This window comes from Schistocerca gregaria, chromosome 7 (assembly GCF_023897955.1).
Source record: "Schistocerca gregaria isolate iqSchGreg1 chromosome 7, iqSchGreg1.2, whole genome shotgun sequence".
NCBI lineage: Eukaryota > Metazoa > Arthropoda > Insecta > Orthoptera > Acrididae > Schistocerca > Schistocerca gregaria.
In genome coordinates, this window is record NC_064926.1 from 110,274,021 (window position 1) to 110,298,080 (window position 24,060).

At 42.8% G+C, this 24,060-nt stretch overlaps 1 protein-coding gene across 1 annotated transcript; it reads right to left on the minus strand.

The window, feature by feature from the left end:
• Positions 1 to 124: 124 nt before the first annotated feature.
• Positions 125 to 24,060, minus strand: LOC126282312 (myogenesis-regulating glycosidase-like). The gene is given in 3 exon segments (XM_049981968.1): positions 125 to 201; positions 18,967 to 19,153; positions 23,578 to 24,060. Coding segments are annotated over 3 exon segments (747 nt in total).

The following is a 24,060-nucleotide window of genomic DNA, read 5'->3' on the forward strand; positions in this document are numbered from 1 at the left end:
TCAAAGTCTTTTATTCTCATTACAATATGCATGTCATGTGTCCGTATTTACATCTCCCTAAAGTACGTGGTCAGGTGTGAATGTTCTGAGTGTGGTAGCAGACAAACCAGAGATGTAGTGGGTCTCAGAATCTTGTACCAACTTTAACACAGTGGAAGGCAAAGAGCAGGAACAGGATGGTTCGACCAGAGGTGCGGAAGCCTAAAAAAAAAATAAGTGTTTTCTTACCGGAGGTTGGTCATGGGCCTCCCTCACCACCTCACACTGCTCGGGAGGAAGAGCCGCGCAAAGGTTACAGGAGAGTTTTTTGGAAGACAGGTAAGCTACCAGACGTTCCTTCAGAACGCTGCGTCGAAATCAGGTCAAAGGTATTTGAATGTTTAAATATGTTTAATATTAACAATTAGTTTATCAGAGGCTTTTTCGCGATTGATTAATTAAGAACCATTTATTGATATTTGTTCAATTATCCGATATAAGAATAATATTCTCCGTTCGAGCTTTCCGTACGACCCTCCACGTGGTGCATAGTTTCAAACTGCAACCGCCGAGAAAGCTAATAGAGGGAGTTGTAGCCAGTTTTTGTGATTGCTGAACATTTATGCTAGAAGGTGTCGATGTTTAATAACTTATTGAAAATTTAGTGACGAGGGTAGCTTTTCTAAGATGAATCGTTTCGTACTCAAGCACTTCGCGCTGGAGATACCAGCCACGAGTCATGCTCGAAGCCAGCCACTGTACATAGAAAATCTGCATAGAGAAATTGTTACGATATTTGCATTTCAGTGATAACTTAGTGCATGTGCATGTATCAGCATAGTAGTAGTGACCACGTGTTCTCCAAGATTTTCCTTTCCTCCACAGGACGATGCAAATCAAAGGCAACACGATTTGTAATTCAAAGGAGAAATGATTTGTGTGCATAGTTAAATAATCTTTGTCCATAGTTAAGGTGTATTCAAAAGATTGTTAAGAAGTAACTTCGTAAATTTGTCTAATGTTGGTTAAAATAAAATTAACTTTGTAATCTCCGTTCTCGGCTTACTCATTTAAACCATACCTAAGAAAAGAGAATCATATCCATCACGCTGCCCCTTTACTAAAATTATTGGCACGAGACTAGATTCTGGCAGGATGTAGTTTTCTCTGACCATCCCCAAAATTACAATTGCGTTATCCGTTGCGACTTCAAATTCAATCGATAAGATTGTATTCTGAATTTTGATGGTCCTAAACATCAATTCTAAAGCTGGAAGAATGGTCAGGGAAGGTTATGCTGCCGATAGAGAAAAAGTGTGCATAAGATCGTTCTCCACAGCAGGCTTATGTAAAAATGAATAAAAGTAATCCCTGCTGATAAAATTAAGCAAACTCCCTTCTCAGCCTGCCACAGACTGGGAGAATTAACGACATTTACGATCTAAATAGCAGTTGTTGGGAGCTTGTACAATGCAATTGTTTTGGGAGCTTTTACAAGAACAAATCCCACGATATGCCAGTTCTGGGCTGAGTACAGCTCGCTGCGTTGTGATGCCGGCAATCAGCACATCCATAGTATACGCGGCGTGTCGGTGAGCTGCGCTGTGTGGAGATGACCCGCCGTCATGTCGATCGTCGGCTACTGCAGCGGCGACGTCGACTGCTCAGCCAATCACATCATTGTGACCCGAGACAGGAGATCTCTTTAGTCCACCAACGAAATCTTCTGGTATTTGCCTGTGTACTTTGACTTGAATATGATCGTATCTACCGTTGTTGATCAGGCTTCTATTGACAAAAAAGTACAGCGTGTCCGTAATTAAAATTCCAGTTTCAAAACGCTGCAGAAACATAACCACTGCTCAGAATGACGTCCAATCGAACAACATATTATTGTAGGCATGGGAAACGTCATGGAACAAACAAACAAACAACCGAAAAGAGATACCGATCTCTTACCGGTTGGTAGCGCTGTAAGCGTCCTGACGTATATAGGGTCGGTTACAAATGACAGACGAATCGCAATACACCGGCTACGCTATGAGTTGCACATCAGCATCCTTTCTGTCCAATGTGCGTGACTGCACAGACTCGGCAATCAACAGTCCTGGCAGTTAGGTAAGCCCATCCACCACGGCAAGATCGAATGGGGGAATTCGGTATTTAATTGTCCTGAGACCAAAAAATCGCTTACAGTGGAAACGACATCGGTTTTTAATTTTCATGGGGTCAAAGAGCGCATAAAAAACGAAATGAAATCCGTTTCTGTCGTGAGGCTAGCGCAGGCCATGTTCATTATACTGTCCGCGGTTTCCTGCCACAAGCTGAGGTGGAGAATCAGCGTGTTTTTACAACAGATTTGAGTGTCTCAGGGGTCACGTCCAGAATGTGTTGCACAATTTGTACCTTCACATCAGCTACGTTCGTAACTGGACCTCTGAGTGCAACATCTTTCAGATAACCGCATAGCCTGAAGTTACACGGATTAAGATCAGGTGATCTGGACGGTCGGGCTGTAGCGAAATGACCGTTGATGATACTAACATTTATTACATGTCTCTGAAGCAGCCGTTTCACTGTCTGTGCAACGTGCAGAGGAGCGTCATCTTGCTTAAAAATGACCATACCCAACACATCCTCGCTGTTGAAGCGTTGGATTGACGTTGGTGCCCAAATGACTATCACAGTGCTTGCTAGTGACGGTGCCTGCAGGATGCATCTCTTCTAAATAATGCGGCCCTACGTTAAACGATGCCGCCAATCCATACCATACAGTTACCTTTGCAGAAGGAAATGGTACGGGTTGATGTACGTACCATTCTTCGGTAGCCCATATTCTGCAGTTCTGAGTATTGACATAACCTTTCACATGAAAACGGGGTTCGTCTGTCCACAAAATATTTCATGGCCGTTCATTGCCCACTTACAAGTTTTGCTAGCAGATCAGCAGGGAGCAACTCCTGAAAGTGGGTAATTTTGTATGGTTAGCAACGCAGGGTGTTTCATAGGAGTGTACACACCGTGCTCGCAGGCATGTCTAACGTTCCGGCAGTCCCCCTGCATTGCCTGTTTGAACACCGTCGTTTGACCCCTCCTTCAATACTGTGGCACCATCATCAACAACCGTCGGATTAACTGCTTTCCTTCTTCTAACACAATGCACTTCAAAAGCACCCGTAAAATTCCTTAATCGTTTTCTCTAGACCCTTAACAGGCATCAGCCTTTTTTCCATACACTTCTCTGGCACGAACTTCTGCAGGGCTATTGGCACACACTCACCGTTCTTGTAAAAGAGCATCTATTGGTGTGCATATTGTGACGCTTATAGCGCCATCATCTGGGCAAATTTTTGCAAATGTTGTTTTGTTCCATGACGTTTCCCCCTGCTTCAGGAATATGCTGTTTAAATTCGGCGCCATCCTGAGCAGTGGATTCCTCTGAGGTGATTTGAAGCTGCGGCTTTAGTTATGGACACCCTGCATAATCCCGAACTTCTCTTTTCACTTCAACGTCATTAAGTCCTTTATTTAAATACTGTCAGAAGTTACTTTTCTTCTTATATTTCAGTTTATTACTCAACACAGCGTACGTCATAATACCAGTCGAAAGTAGTGGCAGACGCACTCAAAATCACCTACGAGCTGGTAGGGAAAAGGTTGGCGTGTAACGTACTACCTTTATTCTTTTTATCAGAAAATGTGTTCAGCTGACAAGATGCTGGTGTTGTGCAGAGAGGAGTGTAACAAGTGTATTACCTGTTAGCATACAGCTGAGGCCTTTATCTATCGCTGTTTGACGTCAGAGTTTGCTACAGATGCCTACTCTAAAATCACGCACATCCATGCCCGAGGCAGGAAACGAACCTGGGAGCGTAGCGATCACGCGGTTCCAGACTGTAGCGCCTAGAACCGATCGGTCACCACGGCCAGCCACTCATAATGAATGGGTCATAGTGCAACACACGTACTGGGGTAAACTCTGATGGACAAATTACATGATCTGAGAGCGTCTCTCAAGTCAGTGTCTGTAAATGAACTGTCATGCATGTTTGTGTTATAAACATTTCAGACACGTTAAATAACATTAAAGAATACAACATTTCACGTCATTAACCCACACGTTGGAAAAAATACAAACATTTTACGTTCGACAAGACAAGGTTTAATTCAAGAGGACATTGCTGTTTTGTACATTATTGTAAGCCCTGTTCTAGCTGTCTGAATCTACATCACAGCTGCGTTTGTGAAAAAATTGTGAGACCCTGTCTTGTAATAGAATCTCCTATAAGATTTTAGCCCATCTCTCTCTCTTCCATTACATAAAAACTAGTTACCATCTGTGTACTTACATTTGACATGTTTTGCTCCATAACTGCTCTGTGGAACATGTCTGTAAAGTTTCTATGACACGGCAGATACTTGCGTTCTAGTTTTGTAAGCAATTTGATCATCACAGCCTGTTTCACACAATCTACTCACACGTTTGGAAAAAAAACACTATTATTTTTATGTTCCACAATGAGCTATAATTCTAGTGGTGTCTACTTTATAAATTAGAGGTTCTGAAGTATGACATAGTACATGAGTTGCAGTGACACCTATTTTTTAAACACACACTCATGACGATAACACCAAAAAAGTCATGATTCCACGAGAATAAATACAGTCGGTTCCTGTATATTTAATTAGCAAAACTGGTGTAGTATTGACAGAATTATATGCATCCAAACTTTAACCATTTTTACCACTCTTTGTAACAGAACCTCCTATACGATTTTACCAATCCTCTCTTTTCCATTGTATGTAAAAAACAAATACCATCTGCGTGTTGACATCGAGCGTATTACATATACACTGTCGCTCCATTGGAGCACGTGGCCAGTGCTCGAAGCCGCTTGCACAGACCTGCATAAAGCTTTTATGACTGTACTGGAGGATGACCAAATACAACAGACTATAAATCACAAGAGAAGGTTACTGTATTGGTCTTTCATAAGGAGTTTAGTATATTGTTTTTTTTTTGTTGTTTTTTTTTTTTTTTTTTTTGCTGAAACACATCCAAGCAGTGTATGACTACAGCTTCCTACACTGCCATACACTTTGTATTTCTACCAGGTCTTCGAGGTTTCAACTCTTTGGCTGTCACAGAAAGCTGAACATTGCATAGTGTAAACTATGCAGCTCCCACAGCGTACAGGCTGGTAGAAATAAAACATGAGGCGGTGTTTCTTATCGACAAAAATGTGAAAGATATTGCAATATATGTAAACAAGAAGAGTTTGTGGCATTTTTGTTTCCAACAGCTCTCCGAAGGTGATCACGTGTACAGTTAATCTCATCTTCCAGAGCGACAGGGTAGATAATGTCTCAGTAGTCTGTTTCAAAGAGCATTGATTCCTCATATTGCAGTCATGTACATGATTACTGTTCTGGTGTTGGCCATCGCTGGCAGGTGCTGTTCACAACACATGTGAGGTAGTAGAAATAAAAGCAGGTACTGTTGTCTTATTGATGAAAAGAAAAAAAAATGTGTAGGGTGTCACAGCATATGGAAATAAGACGAGTCTGCAGCATTGAGGCATGCTTCCAAACAACTTTCTGAAAGTGATGAACTCTACATTTAATACCACACTCTGCAGCTACAATTAGCAGATATACAGTGTTCGGCCAATGCCCTCTCCAGCTCAACCAGGTGGTTTCACTCAGTCATTAAGTGCTAATCAAAAGTGTACCAGAATATGAACAGGACAGGAAAGACAATGTTGGTGTGGGACGTTGTACCTTATTAAGCACTGCAGTTGATAGCCCGATCAATTTTAGCAATTTTACGAGGTGTTCCGTTATTACAATGCATGCCAGTGACACAGCAGTATGTTTCTCAATTTCTGCATCATCGCTAAATCACAGCCGGCCGTAGTGGCTGAGCGGTTCTAGGCACTTCAGTCTAGAACCACGTGACCGTTACGGTCGCGGGTCCGAATTTCGCCTCGGGCATTGATGTGTATGATGTCCTTTGGTTAGTTAGGTTTAAGTAGTTCTAAGTTCTAGGGGACTGATGACTTCAGATGTTAATTCCCTCAGAGCTCAGAGCCATTTGAACCATTTTTTGGCTAAATCGCCCTTCCACTACATCGCAAGTACCATATTCTAGATTGTGAATGCTCAAAGATGACTGCAGTACATCCATTCGACCATACACTCACGAAATGCCTCCTGATTTCTGTATCATCGCCAAATCATCTCTCCCCTACTTTACAGATACAGTATACTAGATTTCAAATGCAGCTAGATGACTGTGCACTACGTCCATTCGACCAAATACAACGAAGTATACCATACAGCGTCGCAAACCGATGCTATTAGGTTATCTATATACTACCAGGGCAGAGATCATAGTGCAGAATTTACAATTATGGCTGACTACATTTCCCTGTATGGATGGGCATCCCAGAATATTCTCGCATTTGTAGGATAAAGTCGGACATTGACAGATCCCTCCCACATTATCCTTAACCAATGGTCCCAGTCTCATCCACAGCACTCTTCCAAAATCGCAAGATCTCTCTAGGTCCGTGTATGTTGAGGAAGACAGCTCCTCTTATCTGTGTATAGTAGACATGATAGTGCTGTAGTAATATAACATACGGTTAAGAAGAAATGTGTGCTTTATACGTGATAGAGCTCCAGTCGGTTGGAGTTTGAAACATTTCACCTACATCAACTGTGCTATCTATTCTGAAGCATTATTCTACTGTCTGTAATTAGTGCCAGGAAAGTACCGGCATGAGGGGAATGATCATAGAGAATAAACGCACACTCGAGTGGTTACATGGTTCAGCATCTAAAAATGTTATATTGTTAAAGCCACACGGTTTCCAATGTATTACTCGTGCAGAACACAACTCTCATAATATACTCTAATGCAGGATATATGTGCCCCACATCAGACATACAACCACCCCACAAGTTGCCTACCACAATCACTATGGTGACAAACTTTATAATGATAAAACTACTTACTTCTACACTATTCTGGTGTCCTAGTATGGCACCATCAGTGTATATGCACCATTCGAGCTGATTATACACTCCTGGAAATGGAAAAAAGAACACATTGACACCGGTGTGTCAGACCCACCATACTTGCTCCGGACACTGCTGGAGGGCTGTACAAGCAATGATCACACGCACGGCACAGCGGACACACCAGGAACCGCGGTGTTGGCCGTCGAATGGCGCTAGCTGCGCAGCATTTGTGCTCCGCCGCCGTCAGTGTCAGCCAGTTTGCCGTGGCATACGGAGCTCCATCGCAGTCTTTAACACTGGTAGCATGCCGCGACAGCGTGGACGTGAACCGTATGTGCAGTTGACAGACTTTGAGAGAGGGCGTATAGTGGGCATGCGGGAGGCCGGGTGGACGTACCGCCGAATTGCTCAACACGTGGGGCGTGAGGTCTCCACAGTACATCGATGTTGTCGCCAGTGGTCGGCGGAAGGTGCACGTGCCCGTCGACCTGGGACCGGACCGCAGCGGCGCACGGATGCACGCCAAGACCGTAGGATCCTACGCAGTGCCGTAGGGGACCGCACCGCCACTTCCCAGCAAATTAGAGACACTGTTGCTCCTGGGGTATCGGCGAGGACCATTCGCAACCGTCTCCATGAAGCTGGGCTACGGTCCCGCACACCGTTAGGCCGTCTTCCGCTCACGCCCCAACATCGTGCAGCCCGCCTCCAGTGGTGTCGCGACAGGCGTGAATGGAGGGACGAATGGAGACGTGTCGTCTTCAGCGATGAGAGTCGCTTCTGCCTTGGTGCCAATGATGGTCGTACGCGTGTTTGGCACCGTGCAGGTGAGCGCCACAATCAGGACTGCATACGACCGAGGCACACATGGGCCAACACCCGGCATCATGGTGTGGGGAGCGATCTCCTACACTGGCCGTACACCTCTGGTGATCGTCGAGGGGACACTGAATAGTGCACGGTACATCCAAACCGTCATCGAACGCATCGTTCTACCATTCCTAGACCGGCAAGGGAACTTGCTGTTCCAACAGGACAATGCACGTCCGCATGTATCCCGTGCCACCCAACGTGCTCTAGAAGGTGTAAGTCAACTACCCTGGCCAGCAAGATCTCCGGATCTGTCCCCCATTGAGCATGTTTGGGACTGGATGAAGCGTCGTCTCACGCGGTCTGCACGTCCAGCACGAACGCTGGTCCAACTGAGGCGCCAGGTGGAAATGGCATGGCAAGCCGTTCCACAGGACTACATCCAGCATCTCTACGATCGTCTCCATGGGAGAATAGCAGCCTGCATTGCTGCGAAAGGTGGATATACACTGTACTAGTGCCGACATTGTGCATGCTCTGTTGCCTGTGTCTATGTGCCTGTGGTTCTGTCAGTGTGATCATGTGATGTATCTGACCCCAGGAATGTGTCAATAAAGTTTCCCCTTCCTGGGACAATTAATTCACGGTGATCTTATTTCAATTTCCAGGAGTGTATATCAGCTAGAAATAAGTTCCTAACTGCTGTTCTGTATCTTAAGAAATTAATGGGTTTTATATGTCTTTTTGAGTCGAAAATGTACATACCCTCAATCACACTTCCTGCATCAGCCGTGCATATTATACGTAGTAGCATCGATTTTGATGGGCGCGCAGCTATGTCTCACTAGAAAATAGAGCGGAGAAAATCCGACATGAATATATTTGAAACTTCCTGGCAGATTAAAACTGTGTGCCCGACCGAGACTCGAACTCGGGACCTTTGCCTTTCGCGGGCAAGTGCTCTACCAACTGAGCTACCGAAGCACGACTCACGACCGGTACTCACAGCTTTACTTCTGGCAGTATCCGTCTCCTACCTTCCAAACTTTACAGAAGCTCTTCTGCGAACCTTGCAGAACTAGCACTCCTGAAAGAAAGGATAATTGCGGAGACATGGCTTAGCCACAGCCTGGGGGATGTTTCCAGAATGAGATTATGAATATATTTGATAGCTGGTACATTGGGGTACCAGCCGTATTCCGCTGTATGAAAATACACACGAAGAAGCAGCATCTTCTTACGAGTGAGTAAGCACCATGATCAGTTGATGGTAGATGTAGATCAGTAGCCAAATGGAATGTCTTAAGTCTAATAAACGCATTGACGCCTCTCCTTAATATTTGAGGATAACATTGTTTGTGAGAACCACTTGTAGTTTTCTAATATCTACATTTGACTGCGTGAGTGAGAACACAGCTATGGATTGGGATACATGTGTTTTGCCTGCTTTAATATGGCACCTGTTTGTGTAATACTTACGTCGCTATTGTTGGAGGATGTGTTGCAGAAATCGATTTCGTTTACAGGGTGAGGGGGAGAGTTAAGACTGAATGCAGCCAGAGTTAAATTTTTAAGCTTTTCTCGGTCTTCAGTGTCTGGGTACCCTCAACTCGCCTCAATTACCTGTATTTCGCGGTACTTTCTTTATAATTTTATGTATTCTTAGTCAATTTAAGCAATTTACCAAGTGTTTTGGCGATTTTACATATTTCGTCAATTTTATGTATTTACCATAAATTTTTTGTAATTACATTTGTTTTAGCTGTTTTTCATATTTTTTGATATTTTTCCGTTTATACATGGTCATTGCCGGCTTACTGATTCGTTGTCTGATTTTATATGAGGATATCTGCGTGTTCTGTACACCAGCCTACTAAAAGATCCTATGAATTCCCCCTCGTACCTACATGAGACTCAATGAGTGGTGCAGATTGGAAACTCGTAGCCTGGAAACAAATCCATGTACTGCTACGGCACATCAGAGAGCTTGTCTTCCTGCTCAAGTAGTGACACACTTGTTGGAAGCTGAAAGTCTGGCACAGTACTTCATGCTCATCAGACTTCCACTCTATCATGCAGGAATCTTCAACAGCGAGTTGACATATGTACAGAATTGATATCTGCTGATGCTCTGATATTTTTCCCCATAAGTATATGCTCTTATTGCTTACATGATTAGCTTCACTACTTTTATTTACGCCTTCCAACTCTGGTATATCCCCACAACCATCTCAGGACATGTGCAAAATGTAGGTTTCAGTTTTTTTATTTTTATTTTTATTTTTATTTTTTACCATGGTAATAAGTTATTCTTTAGTTGGCAGAGTGTCGACGGAACTTAGCATCATGGACCATGAGAGTTTCCCCTCTCCATACATGGAGGGTGTGCACCCCCAGCAACATAATTTGTAAACGAAGAATTAGCAAATTACACATGCGAACCATAACCGTGCTCCACTGACAGCGCTACACACATACATGACTGCAGATTAACAATCGTGAAGTCTCGATTTCAACCACTCATACGTTATTTTCGACAATGCTGCAGTCCCACAAAGAGCGAAAACTTTTCTCAAAACGTTTCTGTATGGAATGTAAGGCACATTTAAATTCATCCTGCTAAAGAGCATAACACCTTTGATGCAAGTTATGTTACCGATATTTCGTGACAATAATGTCTACATTCTTCAGAAATAACAACAAGTCATACCTTAGTGCTGCGCCACGCCACGCCATCTGTCATACCCTCCCTTTCGATCGCAAGTATTTAGGTCGCCGCCTCTGACTGCAGAGTCTTCGCCTCAATCTGTCACAAGCTCAGCTGCTCAGTCACTGGCCCACCAACTCGCACTCCAGATTGGCGTCTGTCATTCATCCCATGGCGGGACTTGTACTTCACCAGCAGTGGACTATTGTGGAAGAACTTGCACCGCAACACAAGGACTCTTTCAAAGACAAGTAAATTCCTGTTCAAGTAAATAAATAACCCTGTTAATACATGTGTGTAGTTTTGTTGTCGAAATAGGATACCGGCCACCAAACAACATCTTCTCCCTTAGTTCCTATGGTACAAGACTTCACTGGCCACACTCTCCAATTGCGCGATACGAGTATATGTAATATGGTCAATGACAACATGCAGACGGTATTTGCTTTTTAGATACATTGGAAGAGATAGACGTGGTAAAATCTCATAGGAACATCTGTTACAATGAGTGGTATAACTGGTTAACGGTTGGTTGCCAATAGTTCTCTCAAAACTACACCGACTTTGTTCACAAAACTAACAAAAATCAGACATATCTATTTTCATGGAATCATGAGTGTTTTTATTATTACTGCTACGATTGTGTGCTTAAAAACCACGTGGTATTTGCAAGACATGTATTATTTCCTACTTCATAATCTCTAATTATAAAGTAGACACCACTAGAATTATAGCTAGTTGTGGAGCGTAAAAGTAATAGTCTTTTTTCCCGACATGTGAGTAGATTGTGTGAAACAGGCTGTGATGATCAAATTGCTTACAAAACTAGAACGCAAGAATCTGCTGTATAATAGAAATTTTACAGACATGTTCCACAGGGCAGTTATGGAGCAAAAAATGCCAAATGTAAGAGTGCATATGGTAGCTGGCTTTTATGTAACGGAAGAGAGAGATATGGGGTAAAATCTTGTAGGAGATTCTGTTACAAGATAGGCTCTCACGATTTGTTTCTTAAACGCAGCTTCTGGTTGCTGAAACGGGACTTGCCGTAGTGTACAGAACAGCAACGTCCTCTTGAATCATACCTTCTTGTTGTCGAATGTAAAATGATTGTTTTTTCTGGCGTGTGAGTCAATGGCGTGAAAGGTTGTATTCTCTAATGTTGTTTAACGTGTCTGAAGTGTTTCTAACACGTACGTACATCACAATTTATTTACAGAGACTGATTTGAATTTGAGAGACGGTCTCAAGTCGCGTAATTTGTCCACCAGGCTGAAAGATGTTGTTTAATTTAGAATTTTTTTATCTTCACAGCTTAAATTCTCGCTTTTTTTTTACTCCAATGGCGGTTTAGAAATAACGAGGACATTCTGCGGTGACCGGTAGTTTTCGCAGAAAAATTGTGGAAGACTTTTTTCCTGGTATTACGCAGGGTGAGCATGTCTTTGCAGTCTGATCAGTTGTATTCAGCAGTGGTGCGCTTCGATGGATGTCGCAAAATAATGAGATGCGAATTGCATCCTTCAGTCAGATGTAAAAACTATACCGATTTTGCTCATAAAACCAAAAGAAAATGGATTCAGCCTGTTGTCGTGAAAAGAAAGTATGTATTACCGCTGCGATTGTTGTTTCCTTGTTAACAGATGCTCGATTGTAAGAGATCCGTTGACATTAAATACAGGTGTTACAGTGAATTGCTTTCGCTCCTCAAAATGGCAGTCACTTGTGTGGCGCGGTGTGGAGTACGATCCAGCGTGTGCGTGTGTGATTGGTCGGTCTAGGCAGCTGTGTCACGACCAGGACACAGGGGATGGGGCGTCCTTCACTTATCTCTGTTTGAATAGTTGGCGACATGGCCCGGCACGCGTTAGCTGGGACAGATACCGGGCAAAACAACGCCAAAGGCCAATACCTTTCATACGGGGAAGTTGTGCGGTGTACGGGTAGGTACCGTTTCTCTAGTGAAGCTTTTTCTACCTTTAAAATTACCAACTTTATTAACTTGATTTTAAAATATTAAGTGAACATTAGTTATCATAAACAGCAATATCCTCAGTATAGTTTCATAATGAACGTTCCACAAGCATTACGTAACCAACAATCTCCTGAATAACAAATCAAAGAACAGCTCTCAGAGTCAATTTACAACGCTTAAACCCTAAATTCTTTTTTTAAGTAAAGGAAAAAAATACAAATTGCATAATGCAAGGTTAAATAAAAGATTCTTACTCTATATGGCAATACAAAAATTTTCTTGCATATCACCTGTGATCACTAAAGGCAATAAAATATTGATCACAAAATTTTAATTTCAACAACAACTTAAATGCAACAAAATCTAGTTACTGTGAACGTACACTCAAATACCGTAGCCTCTACGATGTGCTCTGCATCACAAAATATTCTCCTTCCTTTTAAACACTTTACACCACAAACCTCCCTATATGTGATGCATACGACACCCAACGAATTATGACAAATAATTAAGCAAAAATGTTATAATTAACCAGGTATGAAAATCTTTCCCTTTCAAATTAAATAAAAAACACACCAATCAACTATTAAGCTCAGTGGTTACATCCGTTAAAAAAAATATACAATACATATATTTTGATTTCGTCGTGGTCGGTTGTGCACCGTGCTGTCCTTCAGGATCACATGCGTCACAGGAAAGATTTTCCACGATGTACAAAAGGTTAACAGGGAGCAACCAACTTACACAAATTGCATGCTGGGATTATACGTCGATATCGATGCGGCTCGCAAATCTTAAAACGGGCGAGGGAGTAGATGCGGTACGACTGAACACTTCGACTGTACTGCACCGAACCAAACAGCACTACGGTGAGGTAGACAAGAGAAAACAACTGTTGCAAGGCACCTCAGCAAAGGCAGTAAGAACATATTTGGGGTGTTAAACTCTTGGAAGGGCCACACCAAACCACAGAAGGACGTCCCAAACTAAATTATGAAAATACTATCGGCGATTTCGCCACGACAAGGAGAACCGTAAAATACCATAAGAAGTGAAGTGCAATTAACACGATTCATAAGCGTCCTACTGAAAGGCTCCACAATCTATCTTTCCATTACTACATAAACTTAACAGTACCTCCCAGGTTCACTCGTGGACACTACCAGCTTGTCAGTTACTCGTTATAACTGTACATTACAGGTCTTGAAAGTCCCTTCGGGTTTGCTGCCGGATACTAAAATCGACTCGGTATTTCGGCGATCCAACTGGCCGCCATCTTCAGGAAAATGCTGCTTCTGCTGGTTCGTCATGGCATCTCAGCAAGAAGGCGAGTGTACTCAACAGCTTTCCTTTTTCCCTCTGAAGTTTATCTAACTTCTGTTCAAGTTTCACCATCTCCTCCCCGTAGAGGTACTTGATGTGACTACGGAAGCTTTCCCGGCGTAATAAGTCTTGAAAGTCTCTTCGGGTTTGATGCCGCATCCTAAAATCAGCAGAAGCACCATTTTCCTGAAGATGGCGTCCAGTTGGATCGCCGAATTATCGAGTTAAGTTGTTTGTAGCGTTCGGCAGCAAACCCGAAGAGACTTTCAAGATTTATTACGCCGGGAAAGCCTACGTAATCACATGTAGATTACAGAGTTGACCATGCTGGGGGCCGCTTAGGTTTCTTAATAACAATCCCTTACTTGGATCCACCTTCGATGTGGGGATGTAAGATGGTCTCTAATTTCCGGCATTTTGTAATCATACATCGAGGAGAACAAACATTCAACTACCGCATCCTCTACAACATTTCAGGACGATAATTTTCCCCAGTACATGTGTTGCATTATGACTCGTTCATTACGAGTGCTGTTTTTTTTCTTCTTTTTTTAAGACAATTTCGATGCGTTAGTAGGATGCATTTTCGATCAGTTTTTACAGCGTGTATTGGCCTCTATTATATGGGCAGCGGGGTGATTGTTGTGCAGGCGTCTGTAACGAACTGTGAGATCACAGATAGATACAGTCCTCAGCTGTATGCTAATAGCTGATACACTTATTAAATTCCTCTCTCGTCATTTGAACATATTTCTTGAAAAAAAGAATAGAGGTAGTACCTTACATCCCAGCCTTTTTCCCACAGGCTTGTATGTGAAGGCTAGAGTTTATTTTCCCAGTCTCCCAAACACCGTACAGTCGACCATTGTTACTATTATTTATGCCAAACAGACCATTCAATCCCTACTCGTGTCCACACATGGAGAGAGACGAGCATGCTTCGAGTAGTTCCGCGATACTCTCGGAAACCTATCACGAGGGATTGGCTGACTGTGCCCACCGCAAGGGAGGAGGAGAACAGAGGTCCTAGCTTTACAAAACCCATTGTTTTCTTGAACAGTCGTCTCTTAGCGTGAGTGACGGTCTGACGTAGAGGTTTACAATCTCGCGTCTAACCCCTCCATGGTTAGTACCAGTAGCAACTTTGCCTCTCGTAGGGTTTGGATATTCCTCTGGGCTTCCTATGTACTTCTTACATAGTTGCTCAAACATAGAAAATACGTATTGATTAAACTTCAACATTTGTTTCTTCGGATTTATTTTCCTCTAAAAGCTCTTTTAACCATTTCATGTTTAAGAATCATTTTGCTTGTATTTGATAAATAGAATGTCTCTCCCTTTATGATAAATAATACACAATGCTGCCAAAAAGTTTTAAGATTCCCGATTTTGAAAATATGTAAAGTGGGAGGCATATGTCCTCCAGCGTAACTAGATCCTTGCTTTCCTGTGACCCTATGATTTTCAAAATTATATTTCTAATTTTAGATCGATTTCATCAAGATGAAAATTGCGGAGAAAAGTACAACAAGTCACCCACAAAACACATTCATCATTTTGACAGTGAAGTACATGAAATATCGTAAAAAAGCGTTCAACATAACATTTTAAGACGTCCGACATACCAAGCTTCTACATTCAGAGGAGTTTTCTGGAATATAAACGTCCCAATACATACGAATTATGTACAAAGTAGCAGAATTAATTAATTTCATGGTAATGTTACCATACAATGTCTGTAATGTAAAAGAAAACACAATAGCTACTTCAGACATTCTTAGAATGGAGAAGATGGTGATTTCGTCTGATTATCATGAAACAGGCTCACTATAAACACACACTTCCTTATTTCATCGCTCATAGCCTTTAAAAATAAACACCCATAGTCAGAAGTATTATTCTCCACATTCCGAAAGCACCTTGATACGTTCTAGTATTAAACAGCTACGATTGTACAGAGTTTCACGGAGAGCATAAGGGAACAATTGACAGAAATGGGGGAAAGAAATACAGTAGAAGAAGAATGGGTACCTTTGAGGGATGAAGTAGTGAAGGAAGCAGAGGATAAAGTACGTACAAAGACGAGGGCTGCTAGAAATCCTTGGGTAACAGAAGAAATATTGAATTTAATTGATGAAAGGAGAAAATATAAAAATGCAGTAAATGAAGCAGGCAAAAAGGAATACAAACGTCTCAAAAATGAGATCGACAGGAAGAGCAAAATGGCTAAACAGGGATGGCTAGAGGACAAATGTAAAGATGTAGAAGCTTATCTCACTAGGGGTAAGATAGATACTGCCTACAGGAAAATTAAAGAGACCTTTGGAGAGAAGAGAACCACGTGTATGAATATCAAGAGCTCAGATGGCAACCCAGTTCTAAGCAAAGAAGGGAAGGCAGAAAGGTGGAAGGAGTATATAGAAGGTTTATACAAGGGCGATGTACTTGAGGACAATATTATGGAAATAGAAGAGGATGTAGATGAAGACGAAATGGGAGATACGATACTGCGTGAAGAGTTTGACAGAGCACTGAAAGACCTGAGTCGAAACACGGCCCCCGGAGTAGACAACATTCCATTAGAACTACTGACGGCCTTGGGACAACCAGTCCTGACAAAACTCTACCAGCTGGTGAGCAAGATGTATGAGACAGGCGAAATACCCTCAGACTTCAAGAAGAATATAATAATTCCAATCCCAAAGAAAGCAGGTGCTGACAGATGTGAAAATTACCGAACTATCAGTTTAATAAGCCACGGCTGCAAAATACTAACGCGAATTCTTTACAGACGAATGGAAAAACTGGTAGATGCAGACCTCGGGGAGGATCAGTTTGGATTCCGTCGAAATGTTGGAACACGTGAGGCAATACTGACCTTACGACTTATCTTAGAAGAAAGATTAAGAAAAGGCAAACCTACGTTTCTAGCATTTGTAGACTTAGAGAAAGCTTTTGACAATGTTGACTGGAATACTCTTTTTCAAATTCAAAAGGTGGCAGGGGTAAAATACAGGGAGCGAAAGGCTATTTATAATTTGTACAGAAACCAGATGGCAGTAATAAGAGTCGAGGGGCATGAAAGGGAAGCAGTGGTTGGGAAAGGAGTGAGACAGGGTTGTAGCCCCTCCCCGATGTTATTCAATCTGTATATTGAGCAAGCAGTAAAGGAAACAAAAGAAAAATTTGGAGTAGGTATTAAAATTCATGGAGACGAAGTAAAAACTTTGAGGTTCGCCGATGACATTGTAATTCTGTCAGAGACGGCAAAGGACTTGGAAGAGCAGTTGAACGGAATGGACAGTGTCTTGAAAGGAGGATATAAGATGAACATTAACAAAAGCAAAACGAGGATAATGGAATGTAGTCAAATTAAATCGGGTGATGCTGAGGGAATTAGATTAGGAAATGAGACACTTAAAGTAGTAAAGGAGTTTTGCTATTCAGGAAGTAAAATAACTGATGATGGTCGAAGTAGAGAGGATATAAAATGTAGACTGGCAATGGCAAGGAAAGCGTTTCTGAAGAAGAGAAATTTGTTAACATCGAATATAGATTTATGTATCAGGAAGTCGTTTCTGAAAGTATTTGTTTGGAGTGTAGCCATGTATGGAAGTGAAACATGGACGATAACTAGTTTGGACAAGAAGAGAATAGAAGCTTTCGAAATGTGGTGCTACAGAAGAATACTGAAGATAAGTTGGATAGATCACGTAACTAATGAGGAGGTATTGAATAGGATTGGGGAGAAGAGAAGTTTGTGGCACAAGTTGACTAGAAGAAGGGATCGGTTGGTAGGACATGTTTTGAGGCATCAAGGGATCACAAATTTAGCATTGGAGGGCAGCGTGGAGGGTAAAAATTGTAGAGGGAGACCAAGAGATGAGTACACTAAGCAGATTCAGAAGGATGTAGGTTGCAGTAGGTACTGGGAGATGAAGCAGCTTGCACAGGATAGAGTAGCATGGAGAGCTGCATCAAACCAGTCTCAGGACTGAAGACAACAACAACAACAACGTTACTCAACGCTCTTGTTATTCGCACTTACATTTTCGTATATGTTTAATGCCAACAGCACTTGTGTAACTTTTTGTTTTATTAATTTATTTAATTTATCGTACTTTACCTCCCACTCCCACCCTTAGAGAAACTTCAACATATGCATGATATTATTTGATTAGCTCCACTTCTAGCAAGATGTCTGCAATGGTTGTTTCGTTTCCTCATACCATATTTGTACGTGCTCTATGATCCACATTTGGGCACTTACGAGCTCTATCTGCTTTAATGCTTTTTATTATTGCATTACTATTATTCTTGTATGTTTTTAGGAAAATAGTAATATACTACATACTACTGCTTATTTTTAACGCTGACTAATAATGCGATATTTATGAGTATGTACCATCCACTTATATAAATTTTTAAATTGCGTTTCCTTACATTTTGATATTCTTATCCAGCTTTTATTTATTTGTGGTCTATTTTCCTGTACACCCTTCTGAAAATGGGCTGTAAGTCCCTGAAATCGGTAAGGAAATAAAATTACTTTTGTGCAATTGTTTGCAGAATTTTTGAACAAATATAATCGTTTGTGAGGCTGGTTAACGGCCAGAGCCCTCAGATAAGAATTGTTAAAATGGAAGTAAACGCTTTGTATGTCTTCCTCACACATTTCATAAGTTTCCAGCCCCTAGCTCCATTTCACGAGATACAGCTGTATTTTGTGCCATATTGACTAACGCAGGTTTCCTGAATAAGTATTCTCGAAGGAAAATGCAGGGTAATGCAGAAAAGTAACCGTATGTTAATGTACTATTGCTGGTATCACTACTATTTCAGTAAGTTTTTTATAGATATATTTCAGAAATCATTGGGAAAGCTCTATATGTTTTTTTTTTATGGAATTTCGATGAAGTTTGACCATATTCCCTTTACAATTTACCGTACTTTCAAATAAATCAAAGAGGCATGGTAGTTTACATAGAGCACAGGACGGACATATGGTGGCGGGCGTGAGGGAGGGGGGGAGCATCAGGCTTCGCACACACACATACACATAAACACGCAAACAGACACACATACGTAATTCCTCCCCCCCCCCCCCCCCCGCCCTCACCCCCCGCCCCCCTGCCCACACACACACAATGTAAGAGGAAAGCCTCGCCCTCCATATCTGAGTTTACGGCGAGGGCGGTGTCGTCGGTGGGGTCGACCCACCAGATTGGGGGGTTGACGGGGCTGTCGTCCTGTACCGCCTTCCGCATCAGTTCCACGATGCGCGGGGCATAGCGGCCGTGCAACGCCTCCAGCTGTTGGCTCAGTTCCACCGTCTGCAACAGCGCCGACACTACACAGTTCACCCACACTCCACAGAGTAAAAATGAGTACAGTTCTTAGAGGAAAATATACTGGGAAAAGGGAAGTACATACTGTTTTATGGGTGACGTCAACATATTATCACGTTAACTTAACTAGAAGATACACACAAAATTCACGTAAGAAACTATCTGCCTAACAATTATCACTCATTCCTTGTTTTCATATTGTTTCACATTTACTCTGGTAAGGTCGTTTCTTGTTCATGTACCATCCAGTTTTGGAAACGTTTAATAACGTACTAGGCTATGTGCCACAGTGGTCAGTCAGTGGACCAGTATCCTCAGACCAGCCATCTAGATACAGGTTTTTGTGGTTCCCTTAAATGGCCTATTGCGAATTCTGGGATACCTCCTTTGAAAGAACACGGCCGATTTTCTTCGCAGGTCTGAGGTTGTGCTCTCGGCTTCGGAACAGTGTTCAAGTCTGAGTTTCCTGCGTCCTAGCAAAGCAGTCTCGTGAATGTTATTGCAGAAAGATCATAATGTCCCCTGGTGGTTATAATGACATACCGATGAAGATAATCCATTAGGACGTGCAGTATTAATCACCAAATCATTAATTGTATCACAAACATACACTAAATAGAATATAGAATGGAATAAGTGCGAAAACTGACAAAAAAGTGAAGCACTCTGAAGACAAGGTAGGATGTCAGTGTAACCTCATACACCTATTCACCATCAGCTGGTACGTAAATGATCAGAATTACAATTGTCTGTGACAGGTAGAACAGCCACAAGACTGCTGTAGTGTTATTCATGTTTAGTGACGTTATTAGATAGGGGAGGGTAAATAAAGAGCGTAAACACTATTAGGTGTTGAGTGATCACTGTCGTGAAAATGGAGGTGCCATGTACTTACGTGACACGGTATTATCAGCGTGTGAGAAAGTCTGCAAATGGCATCTTGCCAGCTAGCTGACCCATGCAGTATGCACATTGCAGAGCCATTTGGATTAGACAGTCTACCTGTATTACACCGTATGGAAAAGTGATGGCACAAAAAAGTTCACAAAATGTCCAACAAACGGCGCTGGACAGCAAAATGTCGTTGACTGCGCATGACAATCGTGTATAAAAGGAGCTGTAATGAGAGAGAGAATCAGATGCGTCAGCAGTCGCAGCATGTTGAAGCTACCTGTAAAGGCGCTTGTAGTGAACCTGTATTATCAGAATGGGGAATGGGCTAGTTCAGTATTACGAACCTATCGCCATTGGAAACGGATTCGAAAGGGTAAAGGTCCGTTAATAAATACAGCTGTGGCGAGAACAATTTCGAAGTTCGCCCCCACGGGTTGTTTAGACGATAGACCCCGTAGTGGCTGACCGAGCACAAGGTGTAATGCTGCTGAGACAGTTCAGGAAGAAATGGAGACTGTAGCGGGTTCGTCTATGCACGGGGAAGTCAGCCCTCTTACAGTCGCACGTCGCACCGGCATTCGATACACTATTGTTTGGTTGGCATTTAGGCGCACCCTCCGATAATATCCGCACAAAATCCATCGGTATCATGAACTTTTACCTGGCGATTTAGTGAAGCGGTGGGCATTTGCGGTGTGAGCGTTTCAAAAGATGGCGGAAGATGACGATTGGTTGAGTAACGTGTTGTGGACCGACGAAGCCCATTTCACGCTCCGAGGGTATGTCAACGCCCACAACTGCAGAATCTGGGCTACCGAAAATCCTAGAACTGTCGTGGAAACTCCATTTCAAGATAAGAAAGTCACGGTATGGGTTGGATTTACCACATCTATCGTTACCGGGCCTTTTTTCTTCGAGAAAATGCATGATTCTGGTTTTGTAACTGCTACCGTGACGGGTGAGAAGTACGCCGATGTGTTACAGAATCGCATCACCTTCAGCCTGGCTGATAAACACCTGCTGGAACGTACGATGTTTATGCAGGATGGCGCTCCACCCCATATTGCTAGATGCATGAAAGATCTCTTGCGCGCGTCGTTTAGTGATGATCGTGTGCTCAGCCGCCACTTTCATTTTGCTTGACCTCCCAGGTCCCCAGACCTCAGTCCGTGCTATTATTGGCTTTGGGGTTACCTGAAGCGGCAAGTGTATCGTGATCGACCGACATCTCTAGGGATGCTGAAACACAACACCCGACGCCAATGCCTCACCATAACTCCGGACATGCTTTGCAGTGCTGTTCACAACATTATTCCTTGACTAAAGCTATTGTTGACGAATGATGGCGGACATATTGAGCATTTCCTGTAAAGAACATCATCTTTGCTTTGTCTCACTTTGTTATGCCAAATATTGCTATTCTGATCAGATGAAGCGCCATCTGTCGGACATTTTTTGAACTTCTGTATTTTTTTGGTTCTAATAAAACTCCATGTTATTCCAAGCATGTGTGTCAATTTGTACCTTTCTATCTACATTATTCCGTGATTTATTCAGTTTTCAAATTTATACTGACTTTTTGATCATCCAGTATATTCCCGTACAGGGGACTTATTTTACTTCAAAGTCGCTTGCCCATTGTCGGGTGCTAAATACGATATTGCGGTGCCGTATTTCTGATCAACACAAGCACTGCAATATTTCATTCAGTCGCCGACACCGGGCAAGCGACTTTCAATTAAAATGTCTCTCCTGTATGGGAATATACGTAATGGATCTACGAGTGCAGGTTGCAGACACATGGTTGACGATAGCAGATTGAGTCTGTCCATGAGTCGTGCTCGGGTAGCCGAATGGTACGCGGCCGCACACGATCAGCGGGAAATCGTGATTCCAGTCCCGGTCCACCACAAATTTGCATTATAATTCCATAGTACAGGTGATGGTTGTCCATACTCGCAACTGTGAATACATTTCGTGTGTTTCATAACGGCTGTAGCCACGGCAGTGCCTGTTCTTTCGGACACGCATGCACGTAATAAGGAACATTGTATCGCAATGCGGCATATCCCAGGCACTGCAATATCGTAAGAGACGTGAGACACAGACGTGCTTCTCTTGGGGTCATGGTGAAGGGAGACATCAAGTATGATTTCAGATTTGTGAAATAAAAACGTGATTATGCAGAGATGTCCAATGGCGTCCAAACTGTAGCAGTATAAATTGCGATGGGGTCAAGGTAGCTGAAGTTTCTTTCACTTTGTGGTCGACCCTAAGGTTGGGTGAAGACACCGTCCGTTTGTTTTGGACCATCTGTCGGTGATCGGTGATCTACCAGCTCAGCTGACGCTCTAGTCATTTCTGTTTGAAGGATAAGGTCTTTGAAGATTGAACTTTTTCATTTAGGCATTCTGGTTGGTCATAATGCACCACTGAAACCGACGTTCACAAAAGACATCACATTCGCAGTTGCCACGACTGAAAAGTATCCATTAGTCCTCTCGCGTACACATCCTCACAAATTACCTTTACTGAAAAGTTTACAATATTCCTTGTTAGCAGCACATATCAATCCAGTTTCTACCGATGATATGAGATATCCTGTTATGTGTATCAAACCAGTCTGTTCCTTTATTTACGTAGGGACTTCATTACGTAAGTTACACGTGTCATCCCGCACTAAGATAATTGCGCAGCACGTGACGGACATTATCGGAAGAGGGTACGTGTTCCAGAAACCCTGCAGATGCAGTTCTGCTGCAATAACGATAACGCGTGCATCCCAGTGTGTGGTTGAAGTGCTGTAGCAAATGTAAACGTACCCCAAAGTTGAACTGCGTGAGACAATAGGATCCTTACGTGCAATACATTTAAACTGCACGGCGACTGGCCGCTACATTGTAGCGGTGTACTGAGAAAATGCAATGTCGAGTCCAGGAGTAGTGAAAGTGTGGAAGTATTGTGACCAGTGCCACACAGGCGTGGGCATTGGGAAACTCAGATCTTGCACTATGTTATTTCCACCTTCTCGGCGAACTAAAAGAAAATCTCTGGAGAAAATCTGTGGATAACAAATGTCTCTGATTCCAAGGAAGATATTTTAACCGTCGAGAGACTGAACGACTGGTTTAATGTTCATACTGTTATTTCTACGAAGAATTGCTGAGTGTGTAGAAAAATAGTGTGATGTTCCTGTATCACTTCGAATTATAGTGCAGCATTCAATAACGGCTATTTCGCCTGCCACACTAACTTGTAAGTTACTTTCTGAATTCTCCTCTTACCTCCTACGTCGGAGTATACATCAATTACGGTGCTAACAACTATGTTATCCTACACTGTAAACTGAACATATAATTTTCAGCGATATTCACTCATTTCAGTCAGAGTACGTGGTTAGAAAGTTTAGAAAGTCTGCCAGTTTCTTAGATGTGAATACTAAAACTAATGCAAACCATTTTTAAACAGTCATTGAGAAAGAGAACATGCAGATTTGCACATATAGTGCTACGTACCTCGCCGTCGAAGTCCCAGGGCGCGTACGAGAACTGAATGGCCGGCATGAATACGGTGGCCTGCAGCCAGCGTATGAAGAGCTCCTTGGTGAGGACGTCGCTGCCCTAGCCGTTGCCGCCCACCATGTCTGGCAGGACGAAGGGGTAGCCCACCATGTTCATCTGCAGCAGCGTCGTCACCAGCGAAGCCAGGCCGTTGGCGAAGCCCCACCTGCTGTCCTTGTCGAGCATGCGGACGTAGTACGGAAACTGCTGGCTGTGTTGGCCGACGCGAACCTCTACCATGGACCCGAACTGGGCGGCGGTCTGCACGTAGTCCATAGAGTACTGCACCGGGTTCATCTTCTGTGGCCTCAGTACGGGAGGCTGTGGTAGCCAGCTGGTCTCGCCGGGGTCGAACTTGAACGAGTCTATTCCCGTCTCACTCTTAAGTTTCTGGAAGGTATTTGAGACCGTAAAAATATAGATAAGATTGTGACACAT